Below are 17,275 nucleotides of genomic sequence, written 5' to 3'. Positions count from 1 at the left end.
GAGAGCTCAGAGTTTTCTTGTTAAAACACCCATCCTGAGGTTGCCATCTCCTCTCTGCCTGTCCTGGTTTCAGCTAGGAGAGAGTAATTTCTTCTTAGTAGCAGTTACAAGTGCTGTGGTTTGGATTTTTAATGAGAATGGTGTTGATAACACACTGATATATTGGGGTCTGTTGTTATCCTAAGTCAGGGGCTTTTTTTTTCCTTATTCTTTCCTTTTTTCTTTCATGCTCTGTCAGGGAGGAGGTGAGCAAAAGAAACTGGGAGGGAGCATAGCCAGGACAGGTTACTCAGACTGACCAAAGGGATATTCTGTATGACAGAAGGTCATGCCCACGATATAAACTGCAATAGTTACCTGTAAAGGGAGGCCTTTAAATTTCTAAACAAATATTAATTACAAAATACCACAACATAATGGGTCTGTAGCTGTGTGTCATGAATAATGTTCTGATGGATGCTGTTGGAAAAGAGCGAATTTCAGATTAGATATGGCATTTATTGTCCCAGATTTGATGTTGCATTTATTACAGTTTTTCACTTTTTAAAACAATTTATTGTTGTAAGGTCTGATAAAGACCTCAGATGGGATTGCATCCTGTTGGGCTGGAACTTGTGATAAACCAGCAAATGTTGTTAGAAACTGCAGATTCCCTCCAAGTATCATAGCAGATTTTGTCATTGATTTTTCTCTCCTTGCTCCATCACTTTTGGTTCAAAATACTTCCCAATCTTTCATCAAAGAGTCAACATCTGCATGGCAAAATTGGAGCAAAAGCCATAGATGGTGCTGTCCCAGAAGAAAAAATGAGAACAAGACCAGGAAGCCAGATTCAGTCTTGGAAAGTTTTGCTTAGAATTTGAAATATTTGGACACTCCATTTTGGTTAGTTTAATACAGTTATAAGACAACTTTGCCATTTTTTTACAGTTTTCCTGGTTTATGCTGGAACAGGCATGTTTGTCTAGGAATGAAATGTGTCTACATGGGGATTGGCTGTGTCTACTCAGCTGTTCAGAAAGAAGGTGGAGGTGGTTGTGGTGATGGTTCTCACTCTTTTCTTGAACTATGTGAACAACTGCTGTTTTGCAGGGATGCTGGAGCTGGATGAGTACACCATGGAAAGGGTGATGGAGGAGTTTGAGCAGCGCTGCTACGATAACATGAACCACGCCATCGAGACGGAGGAGGGGCTGGGCATTGAATACGACGAGGATGTCGTCTGTGACGTCTGTCAGTCTCCAGATGGGGAGGATGGCAATGAAATGGTGTTCTGTGACAAATGCAATATTTGTGTGCACCAGGTATGGCAGCAGCACGGTGTCAGGTGGTAACAAACTTTTCTAAAAGGGCAATCAGTAGGGACACAGGTGGGGTTTATTCCAGAGAGCTGTGCTAAGGAAGCACTGCTGTGTGTCACCTTTCTGTGGTAGTTCAGAAGCTTTCTTAATGTAAAAGAAGAGATACAGTTTTAGCCTATCTGTTTCCATGGATGCTTCTTACTCTGGCAGGTGCCTTCCCATCAGCCTGTCCTTCCTTCCCAGCTTTAACAAGTTTCTATTGTCATTCACTATTTGGAAAAACTTGTTTGGTGAGCAGGAAACACATTTTCTGGCATGTGTTACTTACCTGCTTTTGTACTAATGATAAAGGACTAGGCCTGTGACAGCTCTAAGTACAAGTGACTATCCCACAACACACACAGAGCAAATTGGTATTTCCAAATTGGTATTTTCAGACCTGTAGGGTTTCTCTAACCACATCAAACCTGCAACTGAAATGTGTTAAAGCCAATGGTAATTGGGACAGAGGGCTCCGTAAGGATGCAATTTTCTGAAAAACGTGCTCTTAATTATTTGCCATCCTCCACTTTTCCCTCTGAGTAAAAATAACCGCGAGATTTGCGCGAGGCCGTGCGTAACCAACGAAACACCGTGCCGTTTGCTCTGCTCTCTTTGCCCCGCTGCCTGTGGGGACAGGCGTGCTACGGGATCCTGAAGGTGCCCGAGGGCAGCTGGCTGTGCCGGACCTGCGCGCTCGGCGTCCGGCCCAAGTGCCTGCTGTGCCCCAAGAAGGGCGGTGCCATGAAGCCCACCCGCAGCGGCACCAAGTGGGTGCACGTCAGCTGTGCTCTCTGGATTCCAGAGGTGGGTGCTGCTTTGCTTGTTGGAAGCCTGGCTGCTGGGAATCGTAGGCTTTCTGTGCTGGCAGGCGCTGACCCCCAGGAGAACGCTGCGTTTGACCTGAGGCCGTGGAGAAGGCTTGCAAAATTGAATTGTAAAAATTGTAGGACTGGGATTATGGGGGTGTAGTTTGACTAGAAGTGTGTAATATCACAGGGTGGAAAACTTAGAGTTTGAGGTTTTAGATTATAGTAATATATGTAAAGCAAGATTGAAGTCTCAGGGTGGAGGCTGGTCCTTCTTCTTCACCTTCTTCATGGGTTTGGGTGGTTTTGTGTAATTGGATAGAAAAATCCGCATTGCAGGACACAAGTGATTAGTTATTGGGTTAAAAGTAATTAGTTATTGGGTTAAAAATAATTTAGATGTCATTTCTTAATTGGACAGTTTATCCTTAAAGGCCTTGTAGAGAGAGAGATAGGGCTTAATTTTTAGTTTGTTAGAATGAAGTGCTGTAAGACGTACAGTTTGTGAAACAGCAATATAGATAAAAACTAATAAATATATGTAAAATAATAAACAAATATAGGTAAAATATCTATATTTTAGATAGATAAATATATATTTATATAAAATATAGATAAAATAATACAGATAAAAACTAATATGAGTCCGAACAAGAAATACCTTCTTGCACATTTAATCCTGACCCTGGCAAAAAAAGAAGCAAAGGTGCTTCACAGGTGCTGGTCCTGGGATTCTGGGAGAGAAAAAGCCTCCTTAAAGCATTGTTCAGCTTCAAAATGAAGTATAAAAGCTTCTTGGTTAGGTAAAAAACTCTGGCAGGGGATGACTCTTCACCTGTAAAGAAACTAATTAAATCCCCTTTGCCAATCATAATTAGGCCTTGGAAAATGAGGCCTTTGCTGCTGGCAAAACTCATTTAACAAGGACACCAGATACCATTTCACTTTGTAAACAGGACATTAAAGGTGAATCAGGAAAGTTTGACAGAATTCCTGTGGATTCTCATAGTCAAAGTATTCATCCCGTATGATAATCTTAAATTGGTGAGCTTCACCTTAAAACTGGTTGGTTTGTTCACAAAGTGAGAAACTGATTTTTTTTTTTTAAAAAGAATTTTAGATCCTGATAAACTGAGGAATTTTGGACAAACTAAGTTGTGTATACACACAAGGAATTTGACGTCTGTAATAAGATTGTTTCTCTTTTCAGTTAACAGTGTCATAGTCACTCCAATTTTTTTGACCATTTTTCTCTTAGGTGAGCATTGGCAGCCCTGAAAAAATGGAACCCATCACAAAAGTTTCCCACATTCCCAGCAGTAGGTGGGCACTGGTGTGCAGCCTTTGTAATGAGAAAGTTGGAGCTTCTATACAGGTAATTTAACCACACAAATATCTACATGTGTTTTGTTTTGTCACTTTTTAGTAGATAGGAAAATGTGTTGCTGGTTGTTACTATGGATTTAACTGACCTGATCTTCACCAGGGCATTTTACAGTGGGCAGTGTTGTTTCATGTGCGTATTTATTTTGGGTTGTTAGCTGTAAGGCACCTGTAGATCCTTTACAGTGGAAAACCACTCAGAAATGTTAAATAATCCTTTAAAGAAAAATTTAAAAATCTACAAAGACTGCGAAAACATATTACCAAACCTCAGATTTTTGAAGGAGGAGACAGTGGGACAGCACATAAGATGTTGATGTCCTTTACTTGAGAATAAATGATGAGGGAGTATTGTATTTACAGGGTTCCCAGACGAAGAAAGGAATGATGAATCTGACTCCATGTTCTTAGAAGGCTAATTTATTATTTTATGATACTATATTATATTAATACTAAATTAAAGAATTAAAAAAGAATACTAAATTAAAGAATACTATTATGTTAAAGAATACTATACTAAAGAATACTAAACTATACTGTACTAAAGAATACAGAAAGGATACAGACAGAAGGCTGGAAAGATACTAATGAAAACTCATTACTCTTGCCAGAGCCTCGACACATTTTGACCCTGATTGGCCATTGAGTCAAAACAATTCACATGAAACCAATGAAACAATCACCTGTTGGATAAACAATCTCCAACCACATTCCAAAGCAGCAAAACACAGGAGAAGCAAATGAGATAATATTGTTTTCCTTTTTCTCTGAGGCTTCTCAGCTTCCCAGGAGAGAAATCCTGGGCAAAGGGATTTTTCCAGAAAATATGACTGCAACAAGGGAGTGTAAGGACCCATTTGGGGCAGTGTTGTGCTTGTGTAGAAAAAGACAGTAAGACATAGCTTAGCATTGTGGTGATGCTCCTCATCCTCAGAGCACTTCCAGCAGCAAAACAATCCTCAGGCAGCTCCCTGAGACAGAGAGGGATGGCACTACAGTCTCATAAGGAGGCTGAGGTAGAGCTCTTTCTTCTGGGGCTAGCCTGGCATTACAGGATCCACAGTGGTCAAGCCAGCATTAGGACACAAACATAGCTCAAGTCCTACACTGCTTTGAAATGAGTTTATATCCATTTCCCTTTTCTCCTCTGCCCCAAATTGTTTGATTGAGGCTGCCAGGAAGAGCTGTAAATCAGCAACACAGCAGTAGTTCCAGTGAAATCTATCACAGGCCACTTCCATGTGAGGAATGTATGAAATAGTAAGTGTTAACTAGAGAAAATAAATCTGTCCACAGCATATAGATTTGCAACAAAAATCCCTCCTTGCAGAGCCATCCCCTTCCTCTTGGCTGCTGTTACGTAGCTGAAGCTGTTTTCGTGTGTTCTCCAGGCTACCTTCTGCTATGTGCACAACAATTAGGAAAAGTGGCAGCTGGAAGTGTGTGCCAGGCTGGTCAGGGAGCAGCTGCAATAAGCTAGGAAAAGCAAGATTGCTTATTCCCCCAGGTTCAGCAGATTTCCTCCTGATGAGACAGGCTTTCCCCTGTTCTCCCAATAAAACATGAGCTGCAGTAAGAGCTAATTATGGCTAAAGCACTTCTCTGTACTGCCCAGTGTTCCAGTTGGGATGCTCCTGGCTTGTTTGTCAGTAGGAGAGGAAAGGGCAAAAGATGCTTTGGTATTTTTTAATTCCTTTTATAGGTTGCTTTTATTAAATACTGCTCATTTGAAACCTTTGCAGTTTAAACCCTGCCATACCTTTATAAGCCATCTGGCTGCTGAGTCAACCTGAGCAGGAAAACCCAGAGGAGAGAGAGATTTGGCTTCTTTACAAAGCACTGTATAAACATCCCAGTGCACTTTGTTGCTCTGTCAGGGTCAGTGGCTTGGGTTAAACATAGTTTTGTTTCCTACTTAGGAACACCAATGCTCATTTCCACTTTAAATCCTGTTCACCAGAGGTGTGAGTGGGTCCAGACACATATGTATGTGTGTTTGTGTATCTATACATATTTATATGTATTTAAACCTTTCAGCTGGTGGCTGGTGGTATGTATGATAGCATTTTGCAAAAGGAAATTAGATGTAATGGAAATGAAGTGCTAAATCAGCTGAACTAGTGCCCATCACTCTGTGATGGCTGAGTTCACTGAGTAGGAAGAAGAATAACAACATTTGAATTTCCTGTTCTCCTCCTCTCCAAGGTGAAGTGAAGGCTGTGAAATGAAGTAATGGTTGACAGTGATTTAATATTTGACATAATAAAATTGGGATAACAGGGAAAAAAATTCCCTTTGGTTGAGGCCTTTTGGATAGCATGGGTCCAGGTGCTGGGAAAGACTTTTAATTAAAAGTCTCAGACTGGCCTGGAGCCACCACAATGTTTTTCCTTCCCCCTGGTGCTGGCACATTCCAATGGGGAACACTTCACTTCGGTAACGGTGCTGTACACAAGCGGCCCTGGTGTCAGTGGGAGTGTTCCTCTTGTGGCTTTTTCTGCATGGAATGGTGTGGTGGGGCTGGAGGGGGGTTAAACACTCCTGTAAATCTGGGTCACTTGATCCTGGCCTGGCCTGAAAGCACTAAGTCATAACCCTAATTAAAGGGAGCAAGGAAGTGCACGCAGCTTGGAAGCAGAGCGCGGTGACAGAGTTCTTCTTCCAAAGCAGCCCTGACTTCTCCAACAGTTTTAGGCAGTGTGGATTCTTAACTTTTATATTTATTTGGTTAATTGTAATTTATTTTCTCTAGTGTTCAGTGAAGAACTGCAGAACAGCCTTTCACGTCACCTGTGCATTTGACCGCGGCTTGGAGATGAAGACTATCTTGGCTGAGAACGACGAGGTGAAGTTCAAATCCTACTGTCCCAAGCACAGCTCTACCAAGAAAGCGGATGCTGAGACTTTGAGTGAAAGCCCAGCTCAGGAGAACAGGAATGGGATTCAGGACACCTCCCTTCCTGCCCACATGGACCCTTTCCACAGCATGGATCAAAACCAGGAGGAGGCCCACAGGGTCAGCCTCCGCAAGCAGAAGCTCCAGCAGCTGGAGGACGAGTTCTACACCTTTGTTGAGTCTTTGGAAGTGGCCAAAGTGCTGCGGCTGCCTGAGGAGCCAGTGGAATTCCTTTACCAGTATTGGAAACTCAAGAGAAAATCCAATTTCAATAAGCCTTTGATTACCCCAAAGAAGGACGAGGAGGACAATCTGGCTAAACGGGAGCAGGATGTTCTGTTCAGGAGGCTGCAGCTCTTCACGCACCTCCGGCAGGACCTGGAGCGGGTAAGTCCCGGCACTGCCTGTGCTGGCCACAGTTAGCTGAGCTCCCAAAATGTGCTCACCCCGAGCTGCAGCTCAGCTCACAGCTGTGCTGTCAGGCAAGGCCATTAACACTAAATTTCTCCAGAGCACAGCAATTGCCCTTTGCACACAGAGGTCAGTCACGGGGCCAGCAGGTCTTGGCGTGTAGCATTCAATCACCTGCAACTGGACTGTCATGTTTTTGCTCGTGCCTTTTTACTGATTAACTCTGATGGCTGTGGACTGTACTGCAGCCCCCAGCTGAAGCCTTTTCAGCTTTTAAGGGCTTTCCATGCTTTCACCCAGTGAAAAGGGTGATGAAACTTACCTTGATTTGCAGCAGATCTGTTTTTCATTGGCATACCAGAGTAGGATGATCAGGGTAGGTTTGGGAGGTAAATGATGTTTGATTTATTTAGGTTTTGAATGTTTGAAGAACAGTTCAATAAGATCAGTTTGGTGTTTCAATAAGTACATCTGATCCTGAATTCCTTTCTTTTTGGGTTAATTTAAGAGCTCTTAGAACCCAAAAGAACACTGAAATTAGTTTTTCACGTCCCTACAGCACGTGGTTCATGTAGGCCATGGATAAAAGCCGGCTCAGGAGGTCCTACCTCAGTAACCTGTAGGTGAACCAGAGCCTCTCTTTCATAATACTGTCTAATCCTTAAATCAGGACAGCAGGTGCTCATGGATGTACTGCATCCTTTGTAAAGGATCCTGATGCCTAATTACTCTTACAATGAATTGCTGTAGTTTTTCTTTTGAATTTTCTCCTGGTTTCAACTCCAGCCCATGGCCCTTCTGTAGCTGTTCAGAAGCTACAGATCCTAGCTGTTACCTGGGATCTTTTGTTCCTGCTCCATGTGCTCAAGCTTTCTTGTCATCTTCTCTTTGATCAGCTAAATAATTAGAGTTTGTAACTATGTTCTTTGGATCTTAAATTATGCTGTGTGTATCCTTTCCACTTCTAAATGTGGTATCAAAACAGGATATGTGATTTCAGCAATATTTTAATGTTTTACTACTCTGTTCCCACTGATTGTACATTCATGATAATTTGGATTTTAAAAAAGGGACCTTTGCAAAAACATACACACTTGTTACATTTCTCCAGATCAGGCCAGAAGGTTGTAATTCACAGGGCACCACCTTGCACCACTGAGAGAGGAGCCTTAGAATCATCCACCTGTACTCTTCAGTCATTCCCTCATCTGGGAAGTATTAAATACTGAGTACATTCAAGATTTCCAACAGTTCCCTAGATTTCGTGTGTCTGTGACTCAGGTGTTTGTAGAAGTTACTTCTGTGCTGTGCTTCTCCAAATCTGATGGAATAATCTGTCAATTGAATTGCCTGTCAATTCAACAGATAATTTGTCAGTTAAACAGACTGTTCTCTAAGAATTGTGTTGAAGGTGGTTAAATTTAAATTGTTTAAATTTAAATGCTTTAAATTTTAATTGTACACCATTTGTTTAAAAGGTGTGCAGTACTCCAGTTTGAATGAGTTCAAAGCACAGGTAGGGCAATATCCTGGGAATACAATTCCTGTAAAACCCACGCCCTTGCTGTCTTCCAGGTGCGTAACCTCACTTACATGGTGACACGGAGAGAAAAAATCAAGAGATCTGTTTGCAAAGTTCAGGAACAGATATTCAACAGCTACACAAAGCAGTTGGAACAAGAAAGAGTTTCAGGTATGCCTCAGTGTTCCCTTGCTCATGTTAGAGCACAGGGACAAGGTTTGCTTACAGGCTGTGAAGGACAAACAGGGCCTCATTTGTTCTCATTTCATTCCTCAGAAAGATGAATACCTTCAAAATTACTGCAGTGGCCAGATTATCCTTGAACTATTGAGTAACTAATAAACCATATTTTAGATGGCATCAGGGAGATCCACTTGCTGTTGCTTTTTGCCTGTGTCTCTGAGGAGTGGAGTGTTAGGACTTGTGTTTGCTACAAGTATAATTAAGTGCAGGTACAGGAATATCAAACCACACCAGCAGGATGCTGTGAAACCCTGACACAGCCACAGAGCTGTGACCTAAAAGTGCAGGATAGGCAGCCAGATAGCCATTTGTTATGGGAACACGTCAGGCATGAGGAGCAGAGTTAAAACAGGTACATTGCAAACTGGTATTTATCTACAGAGCTATGGGATTGCTTGACTTGAACTCTTTTGCTTCCATGCAGGTGTGCCTTCCTCATTCTCCGTGGAAAACACGGTGCTGTTCAACAGCCCGTCGCTGGGCCCCAACGCCCCCAAGATCGAGGACCTGAAGTGGCATTCTGCGTTCTTCAGGAAGCAGATGGGCACATCTCTGGCCCACTCCTTGAAGAAACCACACAAGAGAGACAGGGTAAGAGACAGGTCTGGGAATGACAGCAAATCCCTGCTGAGGCAGCCCAGCCCGAGGGAAGGAGGCGCAGCTCCAGGCAGCTTTTTAAATTTGGACAAGCCCTTTGCCGAGACACAGATTGTGGCGACGCAGCAGAAGAACGGCGTCGTTCTACCAGAGCACAGGAAGAGAAGGGACAATCGCCCTCAGTGCGAGGTGACGAAGGCAGAGCTGAAGGAAAAGACTTCCAAACACAACCACAAACCGCTGAGACCCACAGAACTCTCTCAGAGGCAACTGGAAAACAAAAGGGCTGTGAACCACTCCGGTGGGAGGTCAGCAGCACCTGGCACTCGGAGGGATATAGTGCCTAAATGTAACGGGGGTCTGGTCAAAGTAAACTCTAATCAGACAGTAGTTAAAGTGCCTACCACGCCCACGAGCCCGGGGAAAAACTGGGGCGGATTCCGAATTCCAAAGAAGGGGGAGAGGCAGCAGCAGGGGGAGAGCCTGGAGGAGGCCTGCCGCCAGAACTCCAGCTACCCCTACCTGGGCGTGGGCAGAGTTACAGCGAAGGAGAGGACAAAAAGCAAGTTAAAGCCTGACAGTGAGAACGATGGCTACGTCCCCGACGCCGAAATGAGCGACTCGGAGCCCGAAGTGGCTGAGAAGAAGTGCAGGCAGCAGAGGCTCAGCCCCAGCAGCAGCATCGGCAGGAGGACGGACATTATTCGCAGGAGCATCCTGGCCACCTGACTGGACACAGGGACGGGGTCACTAGAGTCACACTGCCTACAAGCCAACTCCACCTTACCCATCGGTGTGGGAGAGGAGCATTCTTAGAGCTACAGACTGACAAAATGAAAGCCCATTTTTTCTGAGTTGTATAAGTATGTTTACATGCACTTAAAGCTGTTTTAAGCTCTTTGGTTTTGTTTTTTTTTTTCTTTTCCTCTGCCCCATCCACACCCTCTTACCCTCCCCATTTCTGTGAGAAGTTTGAATCTCCCTTATTTGCAACTTTCGTGAATAAGCAGAAAAGTGACATCGCTACTAAAACAGGAGTTGGGATGCACACAACTCGCAAAAATTGTTTAAAAGGGGCTGGGAGGGTAGGAGGAATCAGGCTGTGTTCATCCCTTCCAGCTAAAAGGCACTGAAAATTTTACTCCCTTCCCCTGGCTTCTGGAAAAGCACAAGCTCTTAATTTAACTCGTGTGTATTGAATGGAAGATGGTTGTTAGACCATACTGCACTGCACTGGTAAGTCCCATTACAAATGCTCCCCGTCCCTGGGCAGGGGCTGCTCTTTCTCCTCTCTTTGCAGAATGCATTCTGTTGTGTTCAGTTTGAGCACAGGTGGCAGCTCAAACCCCTCCCTATGCTCCAGAGTTTACATGTAAATGATGGCCAGGCACAGCCACGATGTTGCACTGGAGGAGGAGGAAGGGACAGGGCAGGGCTTGAAAGATTGGGACTGACATAAAGGATGTTCCCAAATGGCTCAATTCTGAGCAAGGGGCAGGTTTGGAGGTTCCAGCACTCCAGGAATAACCTGTCACCCATGGTCAGGCACCTGCCTTTGGGAGTGTGATGACAATTCCAGACAGAAAGTTTTCTATGGCACTAGGCAGGAGGATTTCCCAAAGGCCACCACAGATGCACTAATGATATGTACTGGGAGAGTCAGGCTTATGACACTAAAAGGTTGCTTTAAATGGACACAAATATATATTTTTAAATAGGATAAAACACAAAGGCAATACATTGTGATTAGCTCTTTACAGTCAAGCAAAGAAAAAACTATTTGGTTCTATTATGGATTAGATTTGATGGAAAAGGGAACTTGTATTCTGACTGTACTTTTTTAATAATTGCAAGTGGCAATAATGAGTAAGCTGTGAGCAATAATATGAACGGGTTGTGAGGATACTGTTTTGTACTGAGTGCACACACTGCAGTGGAGCATTAGGAGCCTGTCCATTTTGGAATTTTTCATAGATGTAGGAGAGGTATGTACTGGTGAAAAGCAGCAGCAGCAATGTGTTAACAGAGAGACGGGCAAGAAGAATCTTCTTCTCCTCTCCTTTCCCTCTCCCAGCCTGCTGTTGTGGCATCCACTCACCTTGGAATGCCTGATCCTTGCCTCTGGAGGAGGCAACACTTGACAACACAGAATTCCTCTGCCATAGGACTGAGGATTCAATCAGAAAAATAAAAAAGACTTAACACCCTATCTTGCTATGCAAGTTAACATTATCAATTAAATATTTTACCAGAATGCATCCCTGTTTTAAAACTTGGAAGTCTTAATCTTTTGAGGAAGGGGAATTTTGTGTAAGATAATATACTTTCACAATTCTGTTGCTGGTCCCAAGAATAAATAAATGATTTACAGAGGTGAAAGTAAAGCAGGGCACTGGTGACTGAGGTTACACAGCCACTCTTGGGATGTCTTCAAAGTATAAACAGCAAACAGAGAAAAGGTAAAAGCCAGTAAGTTCTACTCAAAATCCAGCAACATTCTCCAGACAGGCACTGGTATTTTGTGTAAGAAAGAAGCTCAGAAAGACCACACAGGAATTGTCAAGCCATAGATGGAATACCCTAAATTTGGATTCTGAGTAAACCTTTAACCTCACACCCCTTGGACAGAGGTACCTTGTTAATTTGCACTATATTATGAAGACTTATGTTGTGCAGAGTGAATGCCTTAGCTGCTCTGTCCCCTGGCACTGAGGGCAGAAAGCTTTGTGAGGTTTCCAGTGGAGCTGACCCCAAACCAAAAAGGCTGTGGTACGACCAGCTCTGTAGGTTAGTTTTGTCCCTGTGCTTAGCCTCAGCAGGAGGTGCTGCAGGTACTGCAGTGACAAACCCACCCCTGTGTTTCACTGGGATTTGCTGGAGTTCTGTTTCCAAGCGTGACCTTTCCTTTTGCTGACTGACCAAGAGATCTTTGATATGATCCGTGTGTTCTGTCCAACTGTAGGCTAGTTGAACGTCTGTAGGGTTGCCTGGAATGTCATTTGTTAGGTTATAAACTCACACAGATCTAAATGAAGGGTTCATGTTGTGTACAAATCTTGATTTCAGAAGTTTGAGACAATTGTGATGACATTTGTAAAACTTGTACAGATTTTTCACTATGTGCCTAGCTTTGGTGTCCATTCAGCTGAAATTAATTAAAAAAAGGTGCATGAAGAGAAACAGAAATAAAAAAAGTATATGTAGAGATGACTATTTTATATTACATGGCCCAATCCTGTATTTATTTTCTCCCTTTTTTGAAGTATTTCTAAAGACCTAGTTGAAACAGCTGTATTTTTTGTTAAAATATTCCGTAGAATTGTGCCTTTTGTCTGTATGTGAATAAATGCTGTACATTTTTGCAGTATCCTTGCCAGCAGTGGTTTAGACCTCCTCCTATTTGTATTTGGGTTCTTACAAATACACTTCACTGCAATGATCTGGACAGCTTTCAGGGATTAGTGCAGGTATCACCATGCACACTGCAGCTGCAAGATTTTGTAAAATTTAAGTTTTTTTTTTTTTAGGACTGCTTGTTACTGACAGCTGTGCCCATCCCAGCAACAGCACACTGTGGTTTTCCCCTTGGCATCCTCACAGAGATGTTGCTTACCTCAAAACATTTACATTTGTAGACAGAGGATATCCTTGTTAAGTCCACGATCTCGGTACATGTTCCACTGGAAAAGGAACCTGAGGTTTGAACCCTTGGATCTTTGGGATAATCAGGCTGAACGTTCATTGACACACTGAACTGGCTGGGGTCATGCATTACTGAGGGAACATTTTCCTGTATAGCAGGATTTCCAGGAGATGAGGATTCCTCTAAACTCCAGCTGCAGAAATATGGAATGGACATGGTGCTGAGAAGGAAAAGGCAAGGCAAGGCTGTGAAAGGACACACTGAGCAATCCATCTTGAAAAAAACACATCTCCCAGTGTGGGAGCAACATGGGAGCAGCCTCCTCTAGCCACCTCAGGGAAATGAAAGGAGGTGGTGGGTGTATGATGAGTTCCATGTCACCACATTCCTCCTTGTGATGAGGACAGAAACCTTTTCCTTTTCTGTGTCATCTGCTGGAATTGCTCTCCTGCCCCTTCCTTTGTGTCATCCCTGCAGTTCCTGTTCTGGCAAACAGCCACCAGGTAGGAGCTGCACCCCAAGGTGAAATGAATATAGCCATAATTAACAGGGAAGCATGCAGGTGCCCTTCTGTGCCTCCAGAAACAAATATCCAAATCCTGAGAAGTGCCTGCCCCTTCCAGCCAGGTTTCACTTCACAGCCAGAGCCTGCCTTTGAGGAGTGAAGGGGATTAATGGCTCACACAAAATCTTCCAGGTGGCTTGTCATCATCTCAGCTGTGCATTATGCAAATGGAAACAAGGTGCCTGGTACTTGCCTGCCTCTGTATCACTCTGCTGATTGATGAAAATCTCACCCAAACAGACACTTGGAGCTTCTGAAAAATGTATCCATGTTGTTTTGGAGAACCTTTGACATCTTTTAACTACAAGTGAGATTTAGAGATTGCAGTGGATCCAGGCATCTATCAAGAAGAAAAAGCATCTACTGTAGGAACTAGTGGCTTTCCCTGCAGCAAGTAGGAATTGTTTCTGAGGGTGTATCCATCTTGCAGGCTCTACCTGAACAGCCAAGATTTCAGGAGGCAGCACAAAGTCTTGTTTCCACAGGGAGATCAGCCCAGCTCTGTCCTCTAAAATGCAAATATGGTGAAGATCCACTGCCATGGACACACAGGTTTATTAACCCAAATGAGACATTTCCATCAAGCACTGGGCAACACTACCCAGCAGCTGCATGAGAGGTTAGAAACCAGAATTGCACTCTTCACATTTAAGTGGAAGGACAAGCAATTATGTCAGTTAAGGCCAAGATGTGAGCACTTCAAAATCACTCAAACACCTATCAAATGCTTGTAATATATGCTAAAAGAGAAAATGGAGTTTGGCTGTAATTGTACAGTGATAGCTATGACTTGTCTCAACTATCAAAAAACTCCATGTACATGAGGATTCCCACATCTTGGCATCTGTACAACTGAAACCCACTATTTCAGAAGGCATGATGGCTGGATGACTTCAGCTGTGTGCAAACTGAAGTAACAGAATGGAAGCTCCCAGATACGTCCAAACCAAGGCAGCAGACCAAGAGGAAAGTATGGAATTGCAAAATAATTATGAAATTGATAGTATAAAGCACAACTGCAGGAAGATTAGAGAGCTTAGAAACGAGCTGAGTAGTCATAGCAGCATTTTCATTATTAGCTGCTCTTTAGGGTCATCAAACCAAACCAAACTGAATTCTTCACACTGGAAGGCAATGGCAGCATCCTGCAGCTCAAACACTGACCACCAAAAGAGCAAATTGGCACTCATGCTGTACTAAGTCTAATTATAATTCACAAAGGATCTTCAAATTATTCCCAAGTTACCTGCACTATAAGGAAAAATTAAACATACTGACTGCACATGAGCAAAGCCAAGATGAATTTCAACAGAAGTATTATCTACTGCCTGTACACAATCTCATCACAGCTGGAGCTAGTGGATTTTAGACCAAAAAACCCTGAATGTGCCACAGCACTGTGTCAGATTTTTTCATTTGCTACATTGAAGGATTTGAATGACAACTTTTTGCAGTCTTCCTCCAATCTTTATTGTGCATACAGAGACAGGATCTTCATCCACTCCCTTTCTTACCAGACTCTGTCTTACAAGCCTTGCTGTGCTTTTGGCTGTAGTGCTCCAACATGAAGTTTCTCCAGCAACCTTCCTAACTCCCAACACGCTGAATGATAAAAACGCGTGCTTAAATATTTTCCAGATCCTTCAGGGAAGCAGCTTTTTTATTCTGTGTAGTTATCAGGCTGAGCTGTAATGAAACACAAGCAGATGATAGCTTCTTAATAATTGCTGTAGGATCAAAGTAACAGTAACAGTAGAACTTCCACACTGTGTCATGAAGGAGGGGGAACAAGCACAGGCAGTGTGAACAGCAGAATTTACAATATACTTTGTAGATGACTACTGCTTTTGTCTTAATTCAGATCCCAGAGAATACAAAATGATAGGTAGCAGGAATACACTTCAAAAAACATCTACAGGATAGATGTTTCAAATTTGTGCAAACATTATCTTGTATTTTTTATGTTTCTTACTGAATCATAATTTTTTCAGAATAAGCTAAGATTTACAGTCATTGAACTGACCACAATAGAAGTGTAATTTCTAGGCTCCCTACTAGTCCAGCTCTAGTCTATATTTGATACAATTTTACAGTGAAGGTGGATAAAGTAGTGAGAACACACAAGTCAGAAAGCAGCCCTCAGCCTACAGGTTAGGAATAGAGAAAATCAGCACTCTGAATCTGATGGAATTCACATGTGAACATTCGGCCTTCTGGGGCCTAGGAGAGAATAAATACCCAGATTCAGAAGAGGGGACATTCTTGCCGCAGTACTGGAGACTTTTAGCAGGGATAGTGCCAGTATGTATTTTTTTGGGGTGGAGAGAAAAAGGAAGGGGCTTGGCACAGCAGTTCTGAAATCAGTAGAGAGCAGCCAGGCCTCTGCAGTAACCTCTGCCATGAGGGCAAGGCAGTTCTGAAGTCTGGTAACAGCATTTGGGCTGCATAACATCAAATCTCTTTGTTATCTTTCGGAGAAAGCCTGGTGAGGAACAGCTAATTACCAATGTTTTCAGGAACAGCAAGACCTCTTCCTCTATGGGCACCAAGGCCATGAGTTTATTCCCTTGAAATGTGACATAAAGATGTTTGGGTTTTTATGGGAAGACAGCATCTTAGAAGCATTAGAGCTAAACAGATCCACATAACAAACACGAGGTTAAAAAAAAATAATAATTCCTCTTTCAGAGCAAATCTTCAGCAGCTGAATAGACCTTGTCATGACAGAGAGCATTTAGAGCCAGGAACCACAGCTTTTGTTATGACAGCTTGGCAGCTATGCCCATTTATTCACTGCTGTTGGGAAAAAAATTGCCATTTGTCCTAACTGAGCAACTTAGGTCAGCCAAACATCTCTCCTCTCTGCAGCTCACATGGGGTCACCCACATTAACAAGCTGTAATTTGCAAATGGTTTTCCTAAATCACTGTAAAAAAAAAAAAAAAAAAAAGGAAAAAAAAAAAAAAGGAAAAAAAAAAAAAAGGCAAAAAAAAAAAAAAGGCACGAGACAGAAAGACCATCTTTACTTAATAGGAGGCCAACTTGAGTAATGAAGTTCCTTGGCAAAAAAATGAACTCAGTGTATAAACCCCCAATGGGATTTGCTTCAAGTTGTACAGCTGAAACACTATGGAAAAACTGAATACCAGGAGGGATACACTCTCTCTCCTTTACCTCTCCAATGGCCTGGAAAGAAACAAGCATTTCCTACTCTTCACAATTTTTACCACTGCAGGAGCTGCTGCAGCTGTTACACAGAGCCAATGGTAACTGCAGTGGGTGCACTCCAGCAGACCAGCAAACAGGAGCTACAATTATTTAAGGGATTTTTGTCTTTGCTAATTTGCCTTTTCTAAAGCTGGAAAGGCCTGTACGCCTTCATTCACACATTTTGAACTGTGCAGGTTTCATTCATATGAAACTGTTTCCACAAACAAACCTAAGCTGTCAAATAAACATCCTGTCAGAAGGTGACATGTCCAAAATCCAAGCTTGTTAAAATCGTGTTGGTAATAATGCTCACCAATGATCACCTCTGCCTCAGGAATGATGTAAAGTGAGCACTTTTGCATATTCCATGTGCTTGGATAACACTTTTTGTGAGCTGGGTACCTGTTGGGATGCTGTGGCTGCTCTCTGTTCTGCCTGGCTCAGCCTCTTCTGAAGCCTGTCGATGTATTCCTGATATTCCATCATCAACGTCTCATCCTGTGGAAAGAGAATCTCTCATCACAATGCCAAGTTCTTTTTCACTGAACCAACTCATTCAGTGGATAAAGTAGCAAAAAAAAAGCTTAGCACAAGAGGAATGTCAGAAGTGGAACTGTTTTCCCCTTACAATAAAAAGCCTGAGGACAAACTGCTGG

At 42.8% G+C, this 17,275-nt stretch overlaps 2 protein-coding genes across 9 annotated transcripts in view; one reads left to right on the top strand and one right to left on the bottom strand.

The window, feature by feature from the left end:
- The window catches only part of JADE1 (jade family PHD finger 1), a 45,309-nt gene extending 30,901 nt beyond the window's left edge, over positions 1 to 14,408 (top strand). For 6 of the 7 annotated variants that reach the window (XM_041412081.1, XM_041412082.1, XM_041412079.1 and 3 more), the window contains exons 6-11: positions 1,093 to 1,304; positions 1,980 to 2,147; positions 3,408 to 3,524; positions 6,285 to 6,815; positions 8,415 to 8,532; positions 9,029 to 14,408. In XM_041412081.1, the coding sequence (XP_041268015.1) occupies positions 1,093 to 1,304; positions 1,980 to 2,147; positions 3,408 to 3,524; positions 6,285 to 6,815; positions 8,415 to 8,532; positions 9,029 to 9,930 (2,048 nt within the window). In that variant the 3' untranslated portion in view covers positions 9,931 to 14,408. The remainder of the gene's footprint in view (positions 1 to 1,092; positions 1,305 to 1,979; positions 2,148 to 3,407; positions 3,525 to 6,284; positions 6,816 to 8,414; positions 8,533 to 9,028) is intronic. The other variant, XM_041412086.1, reaches the window with a different exon arrangement.
- A 446-nt stretch (positions 14,409 to 14,854) lies between these two features.
- The window catches only part of SCLT1 (sodium channel and clathrin linker 1), a 29,418-nt gene continuing 26,997 nt past the window's right edge, over positions 14,855 to 17,275 (bottom strand). Inside the window, exons 20-21 of one of the 2 annotated variants that reach the window (XM_041412087.1) lie at positions 17,022 to 17,117; positions 14,855 to 15,095 (exon numbers count right to left, since the gene is read on the bottom strand). In XM_041412087.1, coding sequence (XP_041268021.1) covers positions 15,033 to 15,095; positions 17,022 to 17,117 — 159 coding nt within the window. In that variant the 3' untranslated portion in view covers positions 14,855 to 15,032. Of the gene's footprint in view, positions 15,096 to 16,374; positions 17,118 to 17,275 lie in introns of those variants that run through there. The other variant, XM_041412088.1, reaches the window with a different exon arrangement.

Source organism: Onychostruthus taczanowskii, unplaced genomic scaffold (genome assembly GCF_017590055.1).
Source record: "Onychostruthus taczanowskii isolate IOZ18803 unplaced genomic scaffold, ASM1759005v1 scaffold38, whole genome shotgun sequence".
In the NCBI taxonomy this organism is placed as follows: Eukaryota; Metazoa; Chordata; class Aves; order Passeriformes; family Passeridae; genus Onychostruthus; species Onychostruthus taczanowskii.
The sequence above is the reverse complement of the archived record's forward strand: the minus strand, read 5'-3'. Positions and strand labels throughout refer to the sequence as shown.